At 41.5% G+C, this 25,172-nt stretch overlaps 1 protein-coding gene across 4 annotated transcripts in view; it reads right to left on the reverse strand.

Moving 5' to 3' along the window:
- Window positions 1-1,250: 1,250 nt before the first annotated feature.
- Ssbp2 (single stranded DNA binding protein 2) overlaps window positions 1,251-25,172 on the reverse strand; it is a 254,278-nt gene continuing 230,356 nt past the window's right edge. For all 4 annotated transcript variants that reach the window (XM_041663319.1, XM_041663317.1, XM_041663320.1 and 1 more), the window contains 6 exons: window positions 25,064-25,118; window positions 21,506-21,576; window positions 17,826-17,904; window positions 15,750-15,778; window positions 9,451-9,549; window positions 1,251-1,824 (listed from right to left, as the gene is read on the reverse strand). In XM_041663319.1, the coding sequence (XP_041519253.1) occupies window positions 1,795-1,824; window positions 9,451-9,549; window positions 15,750-15,778; window positions 17,826-17,904; window positions 21,506-21,576; window positions 25,064-25,118 (363 nt within the window). In that variant the 3' untranslated portion in view covers window positions 1,251-1,794. The remainder of the gene's footprint in view (window positions 1,825-9,450; window positions 9,550-15,749; window positions 15,779-17,825; window positions 17,905-21,505; window positions 21,577-25,063; window positions 25,119-25,172) is intronic.

The raw sequence follows: 25,172 nt of genomic DNA on the forward strand, positions 1-25,172 counted from the left end.
GGCTCGGCTGTTTGTGACAGGTCTCTGGAGCCTGCTATACATGGCGGCTCTGGGGTGCTGCCATGGGCTATGTGGTGCTATGGTAATGACTCACTGCCATCTGATCTGCAGTGTAAATTCATCTGCTTTATCTTCTACGTGTCTCCCAATATCCCTGGCTTGTGCAGCCAACATTTCTAAGTTTTAGAAAGACTGAATCCATCACCTGGAACCGAGAGCTGGCAAATACAGCACCATTTCACTCATGCAACAACCCAGATGGAAGGAGGAGCTGTCTCCTGTCAGACTGGACAGGGGGACAGGCCTTCTCCCAGCAGGGGCGTGGTCGGCGATCATGAGTGACAGAAAGGATCTTTCAGAGTATCCGATAAACTCTCCATACTTTTCCTATTAGGATTTTGATGTTTGGCTACAGGATTAAACCTAATCCCAAAGATGTGGACAGTGTCATGTCGCAAGTCACTTTTGTAACGGAGATAACTAACAACTCTTTCTTTACTCCTTTCCAAACTGTCAGATGCGCGGTGGAGATCCAGCCACTTGCAGCCGACAGAAGTTATACACATAATCTGCCTCCTACTGCAAGGCCTCTGACCCCAGACCAGAGCAGACAGGCGTCTACTCGCAGCCAGAGAGCAGGGAGACCAGCAGGGCAGGGGCCCGTCTACTCCAACAAACTACTTAGGCCTCTTTTAAGGCTTCTTTTCTCTCTGGTGCTGAAAGCCTCAATCATGTTAGTGTGTCTGCGTGTGTCTGTCTGCTTTCAAGTCTCTGTGGAATGTCCACAGGTAATCCAAATAAAAATACAATACTATCTCACAATATGTATTATTAAAAAAATTACCCTCCAGATCCCTGGGTGAAAAGTGACAAATTCAAACAAGTGGCTTTGCTACTGGTTTTGGGTTTTGTCGTGTTAGAGAGAAAATGTGCTAAGAATCCGAGAACCCATGTCACTTTATTGCTACGGTGTAGGTCATTTGAGTTAGCTCATGACTTCTGCATAGTCTAAGACAAACGAACCAAGAAGGAACGTAACGTAAAGCAGTTACTGCAGGAACACACTGTGTGAGCCCAGCTGACCTTGTCTGTGCTGAAGTGTTTTCCTTACACACAGGTACTAAACTACTCTGCACAGGCGCTAACTGAGCTATGTCTGCTGGGCATCAGGATGAAGACGTGCTTTTCTCCACTTAATGTGGTCTGGGGCTCTCAGGTAACTTGCATCAGACACAAGGGAATGAAAGCTCTCAAATAAGCGATTTTATTCCTATCCATGATTGCAGACATTTACAAAACCATAACATCTGAGTTCACCTTAAAAAATAACTTATATAAAGCAGTGATATACACAGCACAAAATAGTTCAGGGAGGGGCAGGAGCAACCTTTAATAATTAAAATGTAAACGTGAAAAAAAGGATGGAATAAAAGTCCCTACTCACTTCTACTTAAGATGTCATGTGATAATATCTTACAATGTCCCGTGGGTCGATGCACGTATGCGTGTATGCGCACGGAGCTCTGCACACACGGCGCACTCTTCCCCACACATATACACACACGATGGTTATTTGCAGTTCAGTTTACGGCGACTCTAATGGGCCACTCCGCACAGTTGTGTGAATCACATTTGGACCCGCTTTCTTCACAAAAGAGGGGAGAGAGCAGGAGCTAGAAGGTTGGTTTGGTTGACTGAGATCCCTTTAACTGTACACTGATGAGCAGTTTCTTCCGTGGTAGTTCTGTGAAGGGCTGACTCACGATGGTCGTCATGAGGAGACGTGGTAATGGATCACACACTCATGGTCATGCTGGGGGAGTACTACAAGGACAGAAGGATAAATGATAAGTTTTAGTTTCTATGGACATTTATGCATGCATTTGTAACCTTGTGAAAATAAGGAACTATAACAATAGGTGTTTATATGGCTTTTCTTAATTGTGAAATTTTAAACTATGTCCTCTATGAGGACATAGATAATCATCTAGTCCCTCAGACACTCCTTCCGGGCAGATGAGGGTTTTGCAGACACTTGTGACAATCTGGGCAACTGGAATCCAAGGATGGACCACACTGAAGGGAGTCTGAGGACCAACCTTTGCTATATACAGCCAAGTGAGTGGAGACTTCTCTACACTCTCAATCCACTCTTCTGACCCTGCTATCAACTATTCTGAAGGTACCAAGGAGTGTGGAGAGGATTGAACACATAATCCTTAAATTATAGACTTGATTAGACACACAGGGAGTGCTCAGTACATGAACAGTCTAGGAAACAAAGCAACTGTCAGCTCTGCAGAGTCTCATGGGAACACGAGATGCTCCAGTGTGCACTAGCACAGAGCCCCGCCCAGCATCAGTCCACTGCAGGAAACAGCAGGGACCCCAGATGCTCCAGTGTGCATTAGCACAGACCCCTCCCCCCCCCCCAGCATCAGTCCACTGCAGGAAACACAGGGACCCCAGATGCTCCAGTGTGCATTAGCATAGACCCCCCCCAGCATCAGTCCACTGCAGGAAACACAGGGACCCCAGATGCTCCAGTGTGCATTAGCATAGACCCCCCCCCAGCATCAGTCCACTGCAGGAAACAGCAGGGACCCCAGATGCTCCAGTGTGCATTAGCATAGACCCCCCCAGCATCAGTCCACTGCAGGAAACAGCAGGGACCCCAGATGCTCCAGTGTGCATTAGCACAGAGCCCTCGCCCAGCATCAGTCCACTGCAGGAAACAGGGACTCAACTTTACAGTATGGTGAGGCTGACAAGTGACCTACGGTGAGGTTTTTGGAAATTTCAAACATCGTGTGATTTCCGTTTACTTAAATGTGAATCAGCACACGCAGCTGGAGGCTGTCGTCAAGAGTGCACAGCTCTGGAGCTTCTGAATAGGACAAGCACCTTTCTCAAATGGTAGCGGTCTACATAGGAAAGTTGCTTCTAAACTAAAATAAAAATGTGGACCTTGGAATATTTTAATGTTTGATGGGAAAACTGCAAAAACCACTTCAAAGGGTGATTTCTATCATTGTTCTACTAACGATGGTGTCTCAGGATGAGAGGTAAGTGAAGTCCAAAGTACGATTCCACACTGCAGAGCCCAATAAGGAACTGACAAGGGGCACGAATATTTACGAAGTTGGCAGAACGGGGAAAAGCGGAGGGAATGCAGGCAAGCTGGGATGGACTGCAGGCATGGGCTGAGGTTCAGATGAGCTCAAGGGATAAGAGGTCCCCAGGTAAGCATACGTGTGACAGAGACTGGATTCTCTGAAGCAAAGCCCTTAGGATGCAAACCCCAAATGCATTGCTCTGAGTAAATGTAGAGAATGAGGTAGAGGAGGAGGCTGGGAAAACAGTGGCCGAACCACTCGGTGGGGAGGGGGCACTGTCAATTCTTTAAACATTGCTCATCCAAGTAGAATCTATTTGTCGCTGAATAGCCTTGAGTTCCGCATTGTTACAAGGACGGTAAGTCAGTAAAGTAGTTTAACTGACTCCTATGGTAGATAATAGGGAACATTGGATAATAAAAAGGAAGGAAAAATGAAATGATTGAATTGTATTATAATCTCAAAGAATAAAAAATTAAAAATGCATTCTAACTCAGAAAGAGGAAAAAGGCAAGATGAAAAATTCAAGCTAAAACCAAATCAACACCCGTTTGCCATCATCCTCAAGGAATGCTTGGAGCCACCCTGTGCTGAAATGAAAACACACCCAGTTCCATGGCAATGTGACATAAAAAGTCCCATAGCACCAGTAACTTCAGCATGCTGCAATTTATTACCCTCTGCCCGTGACTAAACATATTTAGTCATGTAATATAGTTATATAAAAATTATAGCACAGTTATATCCAGAGAGTAGGACAAGCAATAAGAAAAGAGAAAGGTGCATCTCTACAGCAAAATGGGCAAAGAAATTTAACTCATGCTTTCCATGGTCCTTGTAGCCACCATAAGAACTGGGATTGCCTTTAGGTGGTGATGGAACATTCTACTCTGTTCTAGCCAGTACAAGTTCCATATACATATACATGTGGCTTCTAACTTCTTGAGATGTAGCTATTGAAAATTCAGAAGTGAAAACATCCACGTTTAACTTTAATCAAATATTAAATTGCATGGCCAGATCACCAGCATTTTTCAAAATAAGGGCTTTGCTGAGAGTTGCTGTATCTGTGACCTAAAGTAGCAGATAGGTGACCTTAAAGCAAGGATCGCTTCCTGCAGACCTCACAGGAAACTCTTCAGAGACTCTCCGGGACTCCAGAGACCCTCCCATCCAATGTGCAGCCTAGGCAATCTGGATTTAAGACACCCTGGAATCCTTTCTTCCTAAGTGCCATTCCAGCTATTTCATATACAATATCAGGGAAGATTATAAGATGCTTCTCATTCTAATGTCCATTGCCCTGATGTACACGTGTGCACACTCTGCTGTCAAGTGTTGGATCAGCTGCTATTGTCCGTCAACACTAGTAGTTGTTACAATGTGGCGGATCAAATGTTTTGAGAAAATTCTTACAGAACAGTAAAATGTTGGTATATCAGGAAGTCAGAAGAAGTTGCTTAGCCCATAACAGAAACTGAGGGGAAAAAATTAGATGCAAGACGCCGAGGGTCAGGGCCAATCAGAAAGGAATATTAGTTCCTAGAAATAACACTCAGAGTTTACAAGAATCTAATACAGTGTAATTTCTGAGCAGTACACACAACTGCAGAACGTGGGATTGTCTCTGGTGCAAAACAAGATACACTGGTGTCTGGGTGTTCCTGGGCCGTGTGTCATACGCTCCCGGAAGGCTGTAGACTGTCTGTTTCAATTACTAAACTATTTCAGGAAAATGAAACTAAAGGGAATTATAAAATTCTAGGAAAGCTCCCAGAATGCAAGCAAAAGGAGTGTTTCCAGGGCCGCCTTCTTTGGAGTACTGAAGAGGTGCGCTACATTTTCCCAGAAAGGAAGAGCGAGCACTAACTGGACTGCCCTGCTGAGAAGCCTGCGCTCTCCCTGGTGTCTGGTGCTGACTCACATCAGCGTTTCTGCTGTGCTGTTCCTAGCACACAACGAGATACTGTGATGTCTGAGTCACAGTGCTGTGATATCCGGTCGTACTGTCTGGAATGACTAAGCTAGTTTGTTCTCCTCAGACGATACAATGACCCCTTAGCTACTGAGAGCACTTTTGCTTGGCTTAGGGGAAACAGTAAACTGAAAGCTATTATTTTAAACATATGTCTACCTAGCCTGCTTGTGTATCTTGAGATAGCATGTCCTAGTATGAACTGCAGTCTCTTCCTTCTTACCACCTGGCTGATACTCCACAGAATCTATTAGATACAATCATAAATCTGAAGTGCATTTTAGATCACACCACGTTCTAAGTCTTGGTTTCTATAAACATCCTGTTTTCTTAGTGAGAAACAGGGAATAGTTCTGATCCTCTGAATATAATGTGAAATAACTCAATGTTTGTGTCACTACCTAAGCAACCTGGGCTTACATTTCCCCACAACAGCGAAGCAGATGATGGAGAGGAGGGCGAGGTCAGTATTGAGCCTGTCATTGCTCAATACTGTCGTTCCAGTAACGTAAAGACTCATCTGGTTATAGAAAAACTCATGTGTAAACGTTTTTCTCCAAATTAATGCAACAAATTAATCCAATTGCATTTATTCTTCTTTTGGGTCACGTTTGTATCTACACCATCGAAACCAAACATTACAGCATGTGAACACTAGGGGGCAGCTCTGCTTTGCTCATTCTGCTCCACCAAGCATGTTTGTAGTGGATTTAGGCGTTTTTGTCTTGATAGAATTAAATGCAGTAGCATGAGGGAGAGAGTGGCAAGCACACTAGCACTAAGCAGTTGTCTGTCTCTCTGGCCTCTGTGCTGTGACCTCTAGGGAAAAGTGACAAGCCCTCAAAGGGCAGACTGCTCAAATACATGCGCTTTTCAGAGTTACACGCAGGAAAACCTAGACTTTGAACACTTGTTTACTGGGATCTGTGAACTCACTAAATGGTTCTCCTTCTGAGTCAGGGCAGTCAGGCGTGGTCAAGGGTCGGCTGAGGAAACCCCGCTCCAGCTACTCTCACCTAAGTGCTCATCCACCTAGAAGGGCTCGCTGTCCTGCTGGACACAGTCCGGCTGGGATTTAAGGGTGAGCAGGTGATTACCATGCCTGCTCCCCTCCAAGGGCTTTCTGACTCTGTGCTCCCTTTCCAAGGGACAAGCACAGCAGCATTGACAAACATGGGAGGGAGATGCCCTGAGGTAAAGTCATGTGCGACGCTTTCAAAACCTTTACTTTAAAAACTTAATTAACAATCCCTTTAACCTTTGAAAAACCCAATTTATATCAACTCCAGCATTTATATAAAACTATTTTAATTTAAAAAGTGATGCAACTTATATTTATGGAGTATCATGTTGTGATATTCTGATAATGTCTTATAGACTGTTCAAATGAGGCTAAACAATGTCCTTAACTAAGGTGACTCTCTGCAGTGAAGTCCACAGTGAAGCAGTAAAGCCTTTCTCCTAGCCCTTGAGGAATATATTATACATTATCATTCTCGCTGGACTCTGCAGCTCATTTCTTCCCTTTAACTGCAACTTAGCTTGGCCTTTCTTGATCCACTGGGCTCTGACTTCCTGTAACCCAGACTCACAAACTACGGCTTATGACCAAATGTGTGTGGGGAGATTGAGCAACAGTAAAAATCTCTGAATATACAGCAACTGAAAAATGAATGCAAAACCGAACATGCAGTGAGTGTCGATTGCCTTCTGGCAGCGTTAAGGCACGGTGCACTGCGAGCCTCGCTGAAGGCTTGCTTTTGGACAGAGCATGTGCCCTCACCCTAGCCAGTGTCAGCGGCTCCCGCACAGAGCGGGGCTGCTCTATGCTGGACTGGTTTTGCCATACATACAAAGTCTTCTGCTTTGATAGACTTAATAATTTAATTATGGAAAACAAAACCTTTTTATATTTCTTCCAGTTATTCACTAGCATGTAAGTATCTTAAGATAGTCATCACCATGGGAGAATGCCTAATTTTAAAAACTGCTGTTTGAGTTAGTGACCTCAAGTGGCTAAAAGGTGATTAAACGACTTTTGCTTAATTTTGACAGACTTTCAACAATTTATGAAATGATCCTAAACATCCTTCTGCTACCTTATGTCATATATTTATGTGAAGTACATTCTTAGCATTGATAAGTATAGGATAAAAATATCAATCATCTCTGAAAAATATGATGTTCTATGTCCTGTAGTAACAAACATGCAGCCAAAGCTTCTTTATGTAAAAACACATAAGGCAGCACTGAGGAGGTAAAGCCAGGCAGATCTCTGTGAGTTCGAGGCCAGCCTGGTCTACATGGAAGGTTCCAGGGCAGCCAGAATACATTGAGAGGCTCTGTCTCAGTCAAGCAAGAAGAAAGCAAAGAAAGAAAGAATATCCATTTCAACAGATCTTGTGTTTAATAAATTGTAAAATAAATATGTGCACCAAAGAACTGTTTTAAAATGCATTTATGATTTATTACCAGCAGGTGCTTGATCTGTAAGTAAGTCTGTTTTATACCTATATGCCTAGGGTTGCACAAATATTACGGGTTTCAAGTGGGACATTTAAGAGGCCATCATAACCACTTCTGAGGCAGGCTTTTCCTAGGTCAACAGTTGTGCAGATTTCATGTATGAGTGAGGCCACATGATGCTTCTTCTGTGCCTCTCTCCTGGGACACTGTCCTCTAGTTTGGTCAAAGTTGTTAACATAACAAGATTGTGTATTCCTGAATGGAGTGGTATTCAACTACATGTATGCTCTATTTCTAATCCATTCACAGTAGGCTTCATCCCTTCACTGTCAATAGTGTATTATAGCATATAGAATGTTAGTCTGACACGTAAACTTCTGTTAGTGGAATTGTACTCTTAAGGACTGGTATGTTATACTCCTCACTTAGAAAACTTCATTTCTTACTCTAAAACTGCCTACAGCACAATAAATGAACTGAACTGACTTACCATACACCTCATTAAATTATGTTACTTCTGGAAGAATTTAAAAAATAAATGTCTCCTATTAGATAAAGTGAGTACTGAAAATGATTGATTTGTCCATATTCCTGAAGTAAATCAGTGACCACGGCTCTAAAAACGAATTCCTGTAATCTCCTAAGTGACTAAAACCACGTGGTGTCTCCTGCTTTCTCGAGCTCGCTCACTGACAGCTAAGCCTGCTCATACAGTTTTATCTACCCTCTTTGTCCTCACCAGTCACAGAAATAAAGCAAACCAGCAGAAAGCAAACCTTTTATAGTCTAAGCTCAGGGGCAGCCTTGTTTCTAGTGGCGGCTATTGGTTGAGAGCACGGAGCCAAAGAATCCACAGACTGTCCACCCCTGGGCTCCATGTGGGGTGCCCGTCACTCTACACTAACGAAGACAGATGTCAGCCACGGCTAACAGGTGGTGGTGGCTCTGGCAAAGGCGGAGTCTGGAAGTATGGTAGCCGGGACTGCCTCTGCCCTCCTAGAGTCTGCCAGACTCACTTGTGGGGGCATGGGTCATATACTGATAAAGCCCACCCAGGCCCTGCAACAGTTTCCTCTATGATCCCACAGAGAGCAACCCTTCCCATCACTAACTGGGTCTTTTATCCCTAAACCGCCAGCCTGACTCCCAAAAATCCTGAGTCCATTGGGTTTTGAGGGGACTCTGAGAAACTAAAAAAATCCTTGAGTGTTTCTAGAGTTAAATAACAGTTAAGAATCATTGTATTACATGGTAACTCTTTGAGAAAGACACTTCTTGTCTCTTCGGCCTCCCAGCGTCTAGCATACTGCCTTAGCACACAGAAGTGCTTAGGTACTGCTCGCTAAATAAATAAACTTTACAGCTTCACTTTTTGTCCTGTCTACATATATATTTGAAGACAACCTTCCTGTCCACATGTATGAAGATGACCTATAGCTCTATAACAGCACTTTAAAATGCCATGGGCTGCAAGCTCAGGCTGACAGACCACCAATGTGACCTTCACTGCAGCAAACCCTTGAGTGTGAGGCCAAAATACATGTAGACTATTGTCACAGACTTACTATGCCAAAATCAAGAACAGATCTCATTTTGCACCTACTCATTTTGCTAGGAGGTAGGACAAACCAAATAGGCAAGCTGATTTCATTTTATTTGTAACATGGATGTTCTCTACAGGAAAATTAGTATTATGGTTTTGATAACTGCATATAAATAAACAGGTCTCTTAGAACTCTTTTCATAAAACTGCACTTGAAGATGCTTCTGCCTTCTAGAAGATCAGCATATTGAACACTTTGTAAACATCAGTAATAACAGTTGTAGGCATTTATACTGATAGGGGCGCTTAAGCCTTTCAGTGCATAATAACACAGTCAAAGAAATACTTACACTCTCACTCTGAAAAGGATTTAAGAAATTTCCCCCCATTTCACCGTCATCCCTTGGGGTGCCCGGCTGGTTACTCAGGCTCATATTATTGGGAGAATTCTGTAAACGAGATTCAGAAAAGAAGTCATTGTTGAAGATGCTCATTCCCTCCCACACTGCCATGTCCCAAACACTGAGCACACAGCGGCTGGCAGTCCTGTGACTCGCCCCGTCTTCGCCCTCTACCCCACGGCAATGCGTTCACAAATGGGAGTTTGAGAACAAGCGCACCCCAGTAATCTACGATAACTATTTTCTTACTCCAGAATCAATGTTTATTCAATTCCTCACCCTCGGTGTATAGTGTTTCTAGAATGCTATAGTTAAAAACAACCAACCAACCAACCAAACAACCAAACAAACCCCCAGCTTTCCCAGCAGGAGAATGACGAAGACAGCCTACCCGTGGATAAGGCATGATACAGGCTAACTCCCTTACGAATTTTACTAATCAAACGTTCAAAGATCACTGCTTTAACAGACATCTCCCTTTAACTGTGTGCATGTTAGAGATAATACTATTTCAATTATTTTTATGTGAGTCATAAGGAAGAAAGATCGTTACCGAGAGAGGTGCCTTAGGACCAGAAAGCTCACTGTCAGAGGGAAGAGAGAGGGACCATCATTCCACTAGAGAAACACCCTACCATTAGTTTAAATGAACAGTTCCTACGGAAGTTCTCGGAGACAAAGCAGCTGCTATTACCAATCAGCACGAAGTCGGCTGGGCCTTTGCCCAAGTTCGTTCATCTTATCTTTTCAGTGTACTCTGAACTATTCACAGTATCAGGCTGTCCACGCCAATAGGAAACACAGAATGGCATATAAATCATGTTTATAAGGCCATGCAATGGTGACTGAAGGAAGCATTTTAAGCTATAATTTATCAAGTTTAAAAAATTCAGGAACAAACTCTTTGTTATTGTAAATGGAGAAAGATACTTAGATTGCTTTTGCCCTAAATCATATGGCTTATATTTCAGTTTTTTTTTTAAAGGAAGTTTCTTAGAGGATTTTGATTTACTACAGCAAGTCCCATCACAAACACTAAGTTTTATGAACGAGTTCCTAAAGGACATGTGCTTTGTGAGACTGTGGCTAGCCTGTAAAGCGGAGGCAGGCAGATGAGCTGCTGTAAATGCAGCTCCCATCTTGTCTCACTGCGCCCCCTGCAGGTAGGATCTGAGAGCAAGGATCCTCTGAAGTCCATAGGAGTTCTATTCGCCAAGGGCTCAGAACCACACTTGCACGGCAGAAAGAGAATTCTACCATTTCTGGTAAGTTTTTCCTCCAGAATGCTAGTTACCCAAGAATAAAGAAAGGCAATTGCACTTTGAAGTCAATCTGACAACTTTATTCCTTTTCAAATTTTTATTAAATGCATCATTTTAGATTAATTATTAGAGCTGCTAATTAATAAACTGTGCTTTGCAAACAGGAATGACATTGCTGACTGTGGTGGTCTGAATGAGAATGGCCCCCAGAGGCTCATAGATTTGCGTACTTGGTAGGACGGTTTATAGAGGACAAGGAGGTGTGGCTTTGCTAAGTCCATGCCAACTACTGCTCCATGCAATCTTGTCTGCCACCATGCTCCTGCCATGGCATAGTCATGGACATCTTTGGAACAACGGGCACCAAATTAAATGCTTTCTTTTATAAGTTGCCTTAGTCATGGTAACCACCACAACCATTACAAAGTAACTAAGATTTAGTTCAGAAAAGTAAAGCAAACTTTGTTCGAGGGTTTTCACTGGATATCTGGTGTGGTTTAGATATGGGTTGTACTTTTCACATATTGTTCTTTATTCTAAAAGTTTATCTAACTTTCCTGAATCAAAGTGTTGGTTTTATTATAATTTGTATTTTAATTAATATTTTAGTGCTGGTATTTGAATCTATGTGTTTGTATATGCTAGGCAAATGCTCTACCATTTAGCTATACCTCTATACCCCAAGATATTGATTTGATAATATTTATCATTAAAAATAACACTGGCTTTTTTTAAAACAACACTTCCGTTAATAATTTCTATTTTCATGCAATCTCTTCATAGCATGGGGGCTCAAACTCAAGTTTCTTTAAGGGGGTGGGCTCTACAAGTAAGCTGAAAGGAATTTTATAAGACTACAACATAAATCAACGTAGCACTAGATCTCTGAGACCCATTCCTTCTAGTTACTGGATCATGTTAGAAAAATTTAAAATGATAAGGCCAAAACATGTCGCTTAATTTTTCTCTGAAGTATTGTCTGCCGAGGTTGTGAAAATGACACGAGTCATTTAAAGAAACTGAGCTGCACAAAAATCAGTGGAAGATGAAGACTTAGGCAACAGAGCCCCTGACACCCGAGGCTGTCAAGACCGGTGATGAGTGCAGCTGGCAAGAACTGTGGGGTACTTCATCTCACTGTGGCGTCATCCGTGGGCAGTGTCTCCAGTGGAATCGTCACCGAGGCACGGTCCCCGTGCAGAAATGGACTTAGTGACCAGAAAGGCACAGGTTTTGAGCACATATTTAGGAAATGGGGAGCATGACAAAGAATCCAGAGAAGGATTATTTTAGGGTTATTTTTAATCATGCTGATGACCTTTTTATTTCAGTAGACGGGTGTGCTGCATACGTCTACTATAAGATTTAGCTTTAAAATACAATTCAGATTTTACTGATCTCATATTCAAGGGACTCTACTACATTCCCACTTACCTTTCTCCAGTTGTAAAGAAATGCTCATTAAACATATAAGAGATATCACACATAGCCAGGCGGTGGTGGTGCACGCCTATAATCCCAGCACTTGGGAGAATCTCTGTGAGTTTGAGGCCAAGGTGGTCCACAAAGTGAATTCCAGGACAGCCAGGACTATTTATTACACAGAGAACCTTGTCTTGAAAAACCAAAAACAACAACCAAACCAAACAAAACAAAACAAAAAATACCCATCACACACACTTCCCCTAGCTAAATGTTTACCTCTCTTGAGTTTTGTAGCTCGTGCTTAATTTTTTAGAATGTATTATTATTATGTGTATGTGTATGCATGTGTGCTGTGTGCATGTGTGTGTACTGTGGGCATGTGCATGTGCTATGGGCATGTGTGTGTACTGCGGGCATATGTGTGTGTACTGTGGGCATGTGTGTGTGTGTGTGTGTGTGTACTGTGGGCATGTGTGTGTACTGTGGGCATGTGTGTGTGTGTGTGTGTGTACTGTGGGCATGTGTGTGTACTGTGGGCATGTGTGTGTACTGTGGGCATGTGTGTGTGTACTGTGGGCATGTGTGTGTACTGTGGGCATGTGTGTGTGTGTGTGTGTGTGTACTGTGGGCATGTGTGTGTACTGTGGACATGTGTGTGTGTACTGTGGGCATGTGTGTGTACTGTGGGCATGTGTGTGTGTGTGTACTGTGGGCATGTGTGTGTGTGTACTGTGGGCATGTGTGTGTGTACTGTGGGCATGTGTGTGTACTGTGGGCATGTGTGTGTGTACTGTGGGCATGTGTGTGTGTGTGTGTACTGTGGGCATGTGTGTGTGTGTGTGTACTGTGGGCATGTGTGTGTGTGTGTACTGTGGGCATGTGTGTGTGTACTGTGGGCATGTGTGTGTACTGTGGGCATGTGTGTGTGTACTGTGGGCATGTGTGTGTGTACTGTGGGCATGTGTGTGTGTACTGTGGGCATGTGTGTGTGTACTGTGGGCATGTGTGTGTATGCTATGGGCATGTGTGTGTGTACTGTGGGCATGTGTGTGTGTACTGTGGGCATGTGTGTGTGTGTACTGTGGGCATGTGTGTGTGTACTGTGGGCATGTGTGTGTGTACTGTGGGCATGTGTGTGTATGCTATGGGCATGTGTGTGTGTGTGTGTGTGTGTGTGTGTACTGTGGGCATGTGTGTGTGTACTGTGGGCATGTGTGTGTGTACTGTGGGCATGTGTGTGTGTACTGTGGGCATGTGTGTGTGTACTGCGGGCATGTGTGTGTGTGTGTGTGTGTACTGCAGGCATGTGTGTGTGTACTGCAGGCATGTGTGTGTGTACTGCAGGCATGTGTGTGTGTGTGTGTGTGTGTGTGTGTGTGTACTGCAGGCATGTGTGTGTACTGTGGGCATGTGTGTATGCTATGGGCATGTGTGTGTGTGTGTGTGTGTACTGTGGGCATGTGTGTGGGCATTGTGCTGTGGCACGCAAAGGATAGACACAACTTCAAGGGGTCACTTCTCATTCCACCTTTACCTGAGTTCTGGGAGGTCAAACTCAGGGTTCTGGACTCATAATGCCTATATCTACTGAGCCATTTTGCTGACCAGTCTTCAATTTTTATTTTTTTTTAGCAAGTTTTTCAAATCCTCTCTTAATTGGTAAGTTATTGTTTCTAATAGCCACAAACACAAGATCCAAACTTTTATTTATTTTTTTCCAGTTTTGTCTGCTCAGTTACATAGAGCTTCTTAGGGGCAGGGATCCTACGTTTGTCGTATTTGGGGTTAGAGCCCAGCATGCTGCCTTGGCCCACTGTTCGTTCTTTCTTTCTTCTTTCCTTTCTTTCTTTTCTTTCTTTCTTTCTTTCTTCTTTCTTTCTTTCTTTCTCCTTCCTTCCTTCCTTTCTTTCCTTTCTTTCCTTCCCTTCCTTTCTTCCTTCTTTCCTTCCTTCCTTCCTTTTTTTTGAGACAGGGTTTCTCTATAGCTTTGGAGCCTGTCCTGGCACTAGCTCTGTAGGCCAAGCTGGCCTTGAAGTAACAGAGATCCACCTGCCTCTGCCTCCCAAGTGCTGGGATTAAAGGCGTGCGCACCTGGCCCATTGTTCTTTACTAATGAAAGTATCCCTGTGTGAGGAGTAACCACTTGAGGACAGAGAGATGGTGTTTGTTTCCAGAGAAGTCTTTTTTTCCTTTCTCACCGATCACATCAATACTTAAAACACAACACAGAGTCAACTAATGCTTAGGTGTTAAACAAGAAAAATAGCAGTTCATTAAGCAGGTTACTAGCATTGGAAAATATAAAAGTTAGTATTTAATTCATCATTGTAATTCTATTGGAAAAATATTAAAAAAGGAATTTATAAGTGATAAAGTCCTTGTCCCTATAGAATTTTGTTTGTTTGGCATAAAAGGTTATAGTTTATTAATGCAAGCTTTAGGAAGACGTTCTATAGCAATTAAGACATTCCAAGTTTATGTTCAGAACAATCTCTAGGTACAAGAATACACTCCTCAAATGTGACCGTAATGGTTCACAGCTAACCGAGGAGAGCTCAGGAAAGGGCAGCTCCAAAACCGACGGCTGTAATACAATCACATGGGGCCTCTTGCTTTGGAAACAGACATTATGAATACCATTTCTCACAGAGGCAACTTAGTGCCTGTTACAAATCAATGTTTTTCCAGAATACATCTCTGTTTCCAAACACCTCCCCCAAGTGTCCCTAGACCTCGGATGGCAGGCAGACCCCAGGCAGTGGCAGGGCTGCACTGTGTAATATCTGCGGGTCAGAAACCTTAGTTTAAACTCGTCTACGGCTCAGGTAATCTCACGTTTTTTTGTGGTGGAGGAATTGTATATTTCCACACAAATATAGATGGAATGAGGAGCACAGTTGTCCGCAGTGACTCTCTCTAGTTACTGATCTAAAGCAGACTTTGAGGGGTCATTTCAGTGTTAGCTAACTTTAGTTCTCATCTCAAATATGTCTGACTCTCAGAGAACTACTTTGCTTTCTTATGACCTAGGAAGTATTTAGATGTTATTTAAAAATATGTAAAGAATTTTACCAAAATATTAATTTTAGATATTCAAATTATTGAAGGAGGAAAAATGTAGACACATCATTTTTTCTACATGTATTAATTTCCTTCTGATTACTTTCCTAGCATTGAGAACAAGAATAATGACAGCACATGCCAACTCCATCTAAGGAAGGCTTGAAAGACCAAGTTAACATACAAATGCCGTGTTTATATACCATGTGTAGCCAACTTCTCAGGGATCTACGGCTACAGTGCTGTAGACACTTTCCAGATGTTACAACTTTCTGAAAGATCACCCGCACCTCAGTCCAGCTCTCCATGGAGCTTCAGAACACGGTTAAGCTGCTTATCATATTTTCCTTTCCTAAAGATTATACATATTCATATTTTAATTGCTGAATGATTATGTCTGAACCTCTACTTTCAAATTTTTGTTGAAGAACAATATTCATAAAGCTCACTTAGTAACCTTAGCATTCCACGTGGAATTAAACAGAGAAGCACTTTACTCACCTTGGAAATACTGTCCATATCTCCTGAGCCTGAAGCAAAGGGGAAAAGATAACCTTCATTAGTGAGAGAGCCCTTACAAATGGAGACTCCCGAGGGAGCGAGCTACTATGCCAGCACTAACCGCTTCCATTGCCCATCATCTGGATCCTAGCAGCAGGAGCGGAGTCATGGCTGTAGACCCCATGGAGACCGCTAGAGAGATCATCTACATGTACAGATCTGTATCTTTTAGTGAAAATGATGTTGTAAATCTGATAGTTTAAAATGGAATTTCGAAGACTATCTAACAATATTATGAACCATATTTTACTACAATATTCAAAAGTATTATTACTAATATTAAAAATAGCACTCAATATACAAAATAGAAACTAATCTTCAAGATATATTAAATTTTAATTTTGACTCTTGAGAGACATAGGAGATGGGATTATATACTAACTAGCAACAATCATAACTGTCACAATGTCAGTTTTATTTTGAATTATTTTATTCTCCACAGCTAATCTTAGTGTAAAATATTATAACATTTTAATAGCAGCATTTACTGAACAGCAAAAATAAGAGCTTAGCATGACTCTCCTGTGATAAAAAGGTACACATTGTGACACATGGACGTACACACCCTGCACTGTTACATGTGAATATGTAGACTAGTGTCCAGTTCAGAAAGCAAGGCGCTAGGTGTCAGCCACTGTGACGCTCATCTGGAAGCTGATTCTAGCAGCGCTGTAACCAAAGCCTTCTAACTATGATCAAATTCTCCAATTTGACAGATTGAGAGTGGCTTTTTTTTTCTTTCAGAAAGGGTGTCTCTGTGTGTAGCTTTGGTTGTCCTGGAACTCACTCTGTAGACCAGGCTGGACTTGAACTCACAGAGATCCACCTGCTGCTGTCCTGCTGCCTCTCAAATGCTGGAATTAAAGGTGTATGCCACCACTGCCTGGCTGATTGAGAATATTTTTGCGATACACCGAAAAATCAAATTCTATAGTAGTACTGTCAAATGGAACACTGTGTGACGATGCACACATTTCTTCAAGATGCCCGTTATGGTAGCCGGTAATGTGTGTGCCTGGTGTACACCTGGTAAGCGGCAGTGTGCCTGAGGACTTGAATGTTACGTTCTCTCTACCTTTAAGTTAAATAATTACACATGACTATTGGCTGCAATAACCAGATACTTCATGTCAACCAAAATAAAATGAACCAGAACTTTGAAATGTACAAAAATATGGGTCCTTAAAAGCACAAAATTTTTCAAAAATGATTTTGGAATCACTTAACACAGACTTTCAGAGAATCAAGGGCCATACTTCTGGCCCTGAATATGGGGAATGAAATCCTCTAAGCAGGACAGTATAAGCAGGGTTTGTCTAATGTAAGTGAAAGGCTCCATTATAAGCCCTGGCACCACTGTCAGCCTTTGGACTATCTCGTGACCACAAGCACAGTGCGTCTACACCTTCTGACCATGACACAGTGTGCTGAGAGGTCCAGTCGGCTTCACTTTATTTTCCTCTAGGTCTCATCATTGTATATTATTCACCTTACTTGGCGTCATCTGCTAAGAAAGCGTCATATGTGAAGCGTGCTATTAACTACTGCTGTACTGAAGGCAGGTGCACAACACGGTCTCACAGGGAATCATTAATATTATCAGAGTATGGTTATTAATTCTATTTAAAATGAGGCAAACATTAACATACAAAACAAAATTAAGGAATTATTACAGAAACCTGGGTTCACGGACTGGAGGCAAAAGCACCTGTGGCAAGGCCAGAGGAGCCCTCTGGGTTAGGTAGCATGGCACATGCACAGGGGAACAGTCTCCTATGGCCATGGGACACTTATGCTGTCATAGACTGGCATCAATACCTGTGGGCAATCTGGACAGAACCAACCTCATGCCCCTGATTTTCAAGTGCTCTCCAGTTCACACCCAATACACTACAAATCACATGACCACTCAAACAAGTATCCGGATATGGAAGAGCTTTGTAGACCACAATACCCACAGTATGGAACTCATGTTTTATTTGAATTTATTCCATACATCTTACAGAAAAGCCTTACCTAAAGAGCCATTCATGTGATGGGACTCCATTCCTCCTAATCCACCCATGGGGCCATCTGACCCAGGACCCATTGGAAACTGTTTTAAAAAAAATGAACAATGTGATTGTGATCATATGGAAATTCATTTTATTTAGCAATACTTATTTACATTAGAGACTGCCATTATTTATTTCCAGGTGTAGAAACTTTTCAGGATACTTTAAAAATTGTGGATTCTTTGTCTGTCCCACCTCTCTCATCTCTAACTTCTGGATGTTCAAGCTAATCTTCCTTTCTGTCCATTTTTCTTTATCTCCTGAGACATGCCCAACTGAAATGCATGGACTTCCTATGCAAATCAGAAGATCAGCCTTCTCTCCTTGATGGTGATGAAGTCCCTTTCATACCCCCAGGGAGTTCTTAAGAAGCTGCTCGGGGGATTCAAGTTGGAAAGGAAGAAATCAAACTTTTGTTATTTGAAGATGAAACGATAGTATATATAAGTGACCCCCAAAACTCTACCAGGGAACTCCTATAGCTGATAAATACTTTCAGTAATGTGGCATGGTACAAGATCAACTAAAAAATCAGTAGCCCTCCTATATACAATGATAAAGAAGCTGAGAAAGAAATCAGAGAAACATCACCTTTCACGATAGCCACAAAAATTATCTTGGGGTAACACTAACCAAAGAAGTGAAAGACCTATCCGACAAGAACTTTAAGTCTTTTAAGAAAGAAATTGAAGATACCAGAAAAATGGAAAGATCTCCCATGCTCTTGGATAGGTAGGATCAACATAATAAAAATAGCAATCCGACCAAAAGCAATCTATAGATTCAATGCAATCCCCATCAAAATCCCAACACAATTCTTCACAGACCTTGAAAGGACAATCATCAACTTCATATGGAAAAAAAAAACCCAGGGTAGCCAAAACAATCCTGTACAATAAAGGAACTTCCAGAGGCATCACCATCCTTGACTTCATACTTTACTACAGAGCTACAGTAATGAAAACAGCCTGGTACTGGCATAAAAACAGACAGGAGGACCAATGGAATCGAATCGGAGACCCAGATATTAATCCACACATCTATGAACACCTGACTTTTGACAAAGAAACTAAAATTATACAATGGAAAAAAATCATCTTCAACAAATGGTGCTGGCATAACTGGATGTTAACAAGCAGAAGAATGAAAATAGATCCATAGCTATCTCCATGTACAAAACTCAAATCCAAATGAACTAAAGACCTCAATATAAATTTGACCACACTGAACCTAATAGGAGAGAAAGTGGGAAGTAGTTTTTAATGCATGGGCACAGGAGACAACTTCCTAAATATCACCCTGCAGTACAGACAGTGAGAGCAACAATAAATAAATGGGACCTCCTAAAACTGAGAAGTTTCTGCAAAGCAAAGGAAATCTGTCTCTAGAGAAATTCCCAGGAATCCCCAAGGATGACCCCAGCTAAGACCCTAAGCAATAGAAGGAGGGGGCCCGAACTTGCCTTGCCCTCTAGTCAGACTGATGGATATTTTAAATATCAAAATAGAACCTTCATCCAGCAACTGATGGAAACAGAAGCAGAGACCCGTATCGGAGCACTGGACTGAGCTCCCAAAGTCCAGTTCAAGAGTGAGAGGAATGAAAATATGAGTAAAGAGGTCAAGAACATGATGGATGGGTTCACCCATTGAAACAGTCTACCTAAGCTAATGGGAGTTCACCAACTCCAGCCGGACTGGGAAGGAACAAGCCTAGGATCAAATTAGTTCCTCTGAATGTGGTTGCCAGTTGCCTGGTTGGGGCAGACTGAGGGGCCACTGGCAGTGGAACCAGGATTTATCCCCACTGCATGTACTGGCTTTCTGGGAACCTATTCTCTTTGGATGGATACCTTGCTCAGCCCAAAGCAATGTGCCTCACCCTTTCTGAGGAGTGGATGGGGGTGGGGTGGGAGAGTATGTGAAGGGACTGGGAGGAGAGAAGGGAGTGGGAACTGGGATTGGTATGTATAATGAAAAAAGATAGATTGTTTTCTTTAAAAAAATTAATAACATGGCGAACAATGAGGGCTGATGAGACGCAAAGGACAATGGCACGGGGGTTTGATCCTACGTAATGTGATGGCTTTGTGGGAGCCCAGCCAGTTTGGATGTTCACCTTCCTAGATATGGACGGAGGTGGGAGGTCCTAGGTCTTACCACAGGGCAGAAAACCCTGACTGCTCTTTGGACTGGAGAGGGAGGGGGAAAGGAGTGGGGGGAGGGGGAGAAGGGTGGGAGGAGGGGGCGTAGGGGGGGAGGAGGGGGAGGGAAATGGGAGGTTGGGAGGAGGTGGAAACTTGTTTTTTTTTTTTCTTCTCCTTTTCTCAATAAAAAAAGAAAAAAAAAGAATTGAGAAAAAATAAAAGAAAAAAAATTAATAAAAAAGAAGCTGCGGATGCTATTGGCTCATTATGAATATTTCTGTTGAATCACGATGCCAGTATCAACACTGTCTTAGTAGGTGAGAGATCACTGAATGGGGACAGAGAATGACTTCCTCCTGCAGGTTAAACACATTCAGCTACTTAGGGATGCACTGCTAACTGTTTTTAGTCACCTGGGCTGCGCCAGCTTACTTCAGACTGCTGCAGCTCCGCTCCCATTTGTAAAGCAGCAGGATTGCTTCTTTTCAAGTAAAATCTTAGAGTAGCTATGAACTGACATGCTGGGGCAGAGCTGTGAGGGGAGTTCACTGTCAGTGCCCTTTCACCTCCACACGCCTCTAGAATGCTTCTGTGCCAACTGAAGGCAGGTATGGTCATCTTATGCTTGGAGGTAAGTACCTACCGAAGGCAGCATTTTCTTCTAAATGTTTCCAATTCATACTTCAATCCACATGGACTGAGCATTGATTAGAGTGTGTGTGGTCAGAGTGCTGAATCACACTAGCCTTCAGGGCCAGAGCAGATTAAAGAAGACGGGAAGGGGAGGGCACAGGGAAAAGAAAAGGAAGGAAAGAAGACAGGCAGGCAGGCAGGCTGGGTGGGTGGCTTGGGGGGGAAACTATTCAGACAAGCCTAAATGCCACCAGCTCACACACCTTCCCAGGAGAACAAGGTTGCTGCTAAAAACACACGGACAGGTAGGTAGGAAAGATGGCCAAGGCACTTTGCCACCCAAAATCTGAGCTCAATCCCCAGAATAAACATAGTGGATGGAGAGAAAGCTGTACTTCTAGTTGCCCTCTGACCTCCGCATGTGTACCATAGCACACGTAACCAGCACAAGTGCACACACGCACACAGTAAGAGAACAAAATGAAATAAAGCACAATTGGTCTTTTAGAAAGAACTTGTGATGCATGCTCACAACTGGAACGTCAGAGAGTGACTGGATGGAATGTTCTCACCGGGCTTTTAACAAGAGCACAGTTAAGAGCTGTGTGGGAAGTTAGAATGGGAGTCCAAGAGCCTGTGATGTGCCGCATGCTACTCTTCCCTGCCTCTGCAGCTTTAGGAGATTCCAAGACTACAGGCATGTAGGTTTTAATTAGTTTGATATGCAATACATGTATTTGCTGACTTTTTTTCAATTTTAGCTACCCTATGTACTTACATATAAGCATAACATGTTTATATCTATATCTAAATTTATTTGGAAAATTACTATATTATAACCCAAATTTAAAATCCATACTTACATTAGGTCTGTTAGGCCCAGGAGGTACTGCGTTCATTAAAGTATACATATTGTCTCCAGAATTTGTTGAATCTGAAACAAAACATCACTTAATTAATATTTCTACCAAAGCCGTCACAAAACAACCAAAAATGACGTTGGCATACACAGAACTTGCCAGCTAGATACACAGCAGACATAGTCATTAGCAATGCTTGGAAACATTTCCTGGCAGTCATTATCTGACCCAAACTGGACTGTTCTAAAGTCATAAGTCAGGAACATGAAGAGAGGTGTAAACACCTCAGTAATTCAGGTCAATTGAACATTAGGAATTTCAAAAAATTACAGTATATTTGACTCCATAAGCAATGATATCAGACAATTTTAAAAATTCAAATTAAGTAGCTTTTCAATTTTCAGGATTTTCTTAGAATTCTAAAGGGAAAACTGTGAGTTTTAGGATGAAACTGGTAGAATATACTGACTTAATTTCAAACATGAGATTACAACAAGACTAGTAAAAGAAACAGTCTTGCTTGAAGAAGAAGCAGAGACCTCTATTGACTCGTTTCTCCTTTCCTGAGATGGTCTTGTCTTATGGCTGTATCTGGCCTTGTATTCACAGCAATCCTCCTGTCTCAGTTTCCCAAGTACTGAATTACCACCCATGGCTTTCAGCAACTTTTTGATGACTTTCTTCTGTTCTTTTATTAAAATAACTGCAATATTTACTCTATAAGTGTACACAAGAGTCTACACTACTCTAGAACTTATACTTCATGCCTACTAGCTAATTCTAATTCAATCTCCACACATATTTTATGAAGTAAAACCCAGACTGAGAGTCAATTATTTTACATTGAGGAAATTAGTTATAAAAGTTTTTTATTTTCTTAAAATTACCAAGTTTACTTACATGTGTTACAATAGATCTTTATTTTGAAAAGGATTAAGTGTTTGAAAAAAATGAGTTTTGTATTGACTCAACAGAGAGGGTAAAATAAGATGCTTTCTTATGGTAATGACCACAGAGAAATATAATTACTTCTGCCGTGTGTGTCTACTTACTAGACATTAATTAGCCTGTGATTTTCATGTGTAGTATTTAGAGTAGGCACAGTATTATTCATTGGTCATTTAGCAACAGTGATATATAAATCTCAGCACTAGATTTTACTTTTTTTTTTGAGACCAGGTCTCACTGTGTACCTGTGGCTGTCCTTGAACTTATTATGTAGACCAGGCTGGCCTTGAACTCAGAGAAGTCCACCTGCCTCTGTCTCCCAAGTGCTGGGATTAAACGTGTGTGCCACTAAGAGCAGCTAGATTACTTCTAAATAAATACCTCATAATAGTAAATAAACCAGAATGCATCCCCTCAGGCTGGCCTTTTTGTTTTTGAACAGTAAGTGAGATCCCACCCTATTTTTGCAGCTATAATTTTTTCATGTCCTCCTTCATGAATACTTCTATCACTTAAGGTAACTTAATCCTTCTTGTCTACCACCAGCCTTGCCCATCTTCTATTTTCATTCTCTCTCCTGCCTAGAATCTTCTCACCAGCCCCACCTACAGGAGTTCTGGTCACTATTCAAGGCCCATTTCAAATGCTGTTTCTAGTGTAAGTTTCCCTGAGGTTTCTGAGTGCATGCATGCTCCCCAACCAATGCAGGGAGCCTTCTATCTCCCTTCTGCTCATCCTGGCTATGGAGACTTCATCAGAGAGAAATGGGCTATATTTTACTTAGCTTGGGTGCCTCGGACAACAAATTATATTTATTGCATTTAATTTGTCTAGAAAGTTCTATGATATTTCAGAAAATTTTGGATTTGTTTTTAAATATATGAAAACTTTAAATAAGTTTTATCTTTACTTTTGGTGAAAGAAAAATGGATTACGTATTTTAAATATGCAAGAGATGAATTTATCATTTTTAAGACTAATTGAAAAGATAATTTCATCCAAATGAGAGAAAATTATCAAAAGCATTAAGGATGGCTCTCTGGGAAATGCCTGACTCCTTTTGATTCATGGAAGAGTCTTACACTGAAGTGAACCTATGGGCATGCGTCTTTGGGGCTGAGGACACAGGCCCATTATTAAAGGATGCCTTTCTAAAAGTATGTGAGCAAGGCCAGCAAGGCACGCTGAAGATGTCGGTAGACTACTCATCCCTTGATATGCTTAGTGTTGCTTGAAGGTAGGTTCTAGTCAATAGCAAAAAGAGAAAAATCATACACCATCTCATAAACTACACATTAGCTTCATAATATGAGACTGAAATGCACGGGAGGCAATTAGTTCATAAATTTATCTTTGATGGATTCTGCTTCATTTTCAGTGTGGACACTTTGAAGATAGAGATAATGACAATTTTATGGAAAGAGAGAAATAGTAAATTTAAGTAACATTTCATATTGCCAAATTTGGTTTTAAATAAAATATACAAAATAAAAAATTATTTGCCAGCATTATTAATAATAATGAATGTTAAACTCCTGTATATCTTAGAACTAAATCTAAATATATTTGACTTCACGGTGAACCATACTAAAATTATTTTTAATTATAAACATTTCAAATCTATTTTATTACCAAGAAATACTGAAAACCTTAGCTTATTTCTCTGATTTTAAAATTTCTGGGACACATACATATGTATAAATATACATGTGTGCAATACACATACATACATACACACATGCATAATACATACATAATACATACATACATAATACATGCATACATACATACACGTCTATACAAAATTGTGGGTCAGGAGAGGTGACCCTACTGTTAAGAGCACATACCACTCCTGCAGAGGACCTGAGTTCAGTTCCCAACATAAATATCAAGGGGCTCCCAATCATCGGCAATTCCAGCACTAAGGGATCTGGAATCAATTCTTAAGAACCACCTGATAGCCCTTGATACATGTTCCATAACTTGACGGATCTTTGATAATTTAAATTCCAATTACTAGTCTCCAAATATGTTTAACACTCTGTTAAAGTTTCAAGAAAAAAATAGGCTAATGCTATTTGAAATGATTATATTGAATTATTATGGAAATACTCAAGTATATCTCATTTTAGAAGATTAAAAAAATCTTTCAGCAGTAGCCAGTCAATCTATTAACTAATAAATTCCTATAGACATGTAGGGTAAACAATACTATAAGCACATCCATACTCAGTAACATGGTAGATGTGGGGTGGGAGTCAGTTTGCCATTCTAATCTAATGGGTCTATGCCTTTAGTTTTACTCCTGGAGATTTTCTGAGTTGGGGGCTATGGATTCTTCTCAGTTTTAAGGGATTTGCAGGTAAGTTATCTGCAATTCATATAAATCAACACATTGCCCATATTGTCTAAATCTATAATCCACACAAGAGGAATTTTCTAAATCTTTAAGGACTGAAGCTAAGATCTTGACTTCTTCTCGCCTGCTTCCTCCAGTCTTTAAACATGTTGAGACAATAAAAATTCCTAAGTTGATTTAAGAAAAAAAATTCTATATTCTGTGGTTTTATCTTAGGAGTCAAATGCCCATGTATCTTGTTGGAATTACCATACCTGCTGGACTAGGCATGATGGGCGTTCCTGGTGGCCCTCCGCCTCCTGGAGGACCCTAAATAATTACAAAAGATTTCAGAAAAAATAAAGCATTTCATTAAACAATGTA

Source organism: Microtus oregoni, unplaced genomic scaffold, assembly GCF_018167655.1.
Source record: "Microtus oregoni isolate MIOR12 unplaced genomic scaffold, Mior012 000014F_ref0000157, whole genome shotgun sequence".
Lineage (NCBI taxonomy): Eukaryota > Metazoa > Chordata > Mammalia > Rodentia > Cricetidae > Microtus > Microtus oregoni.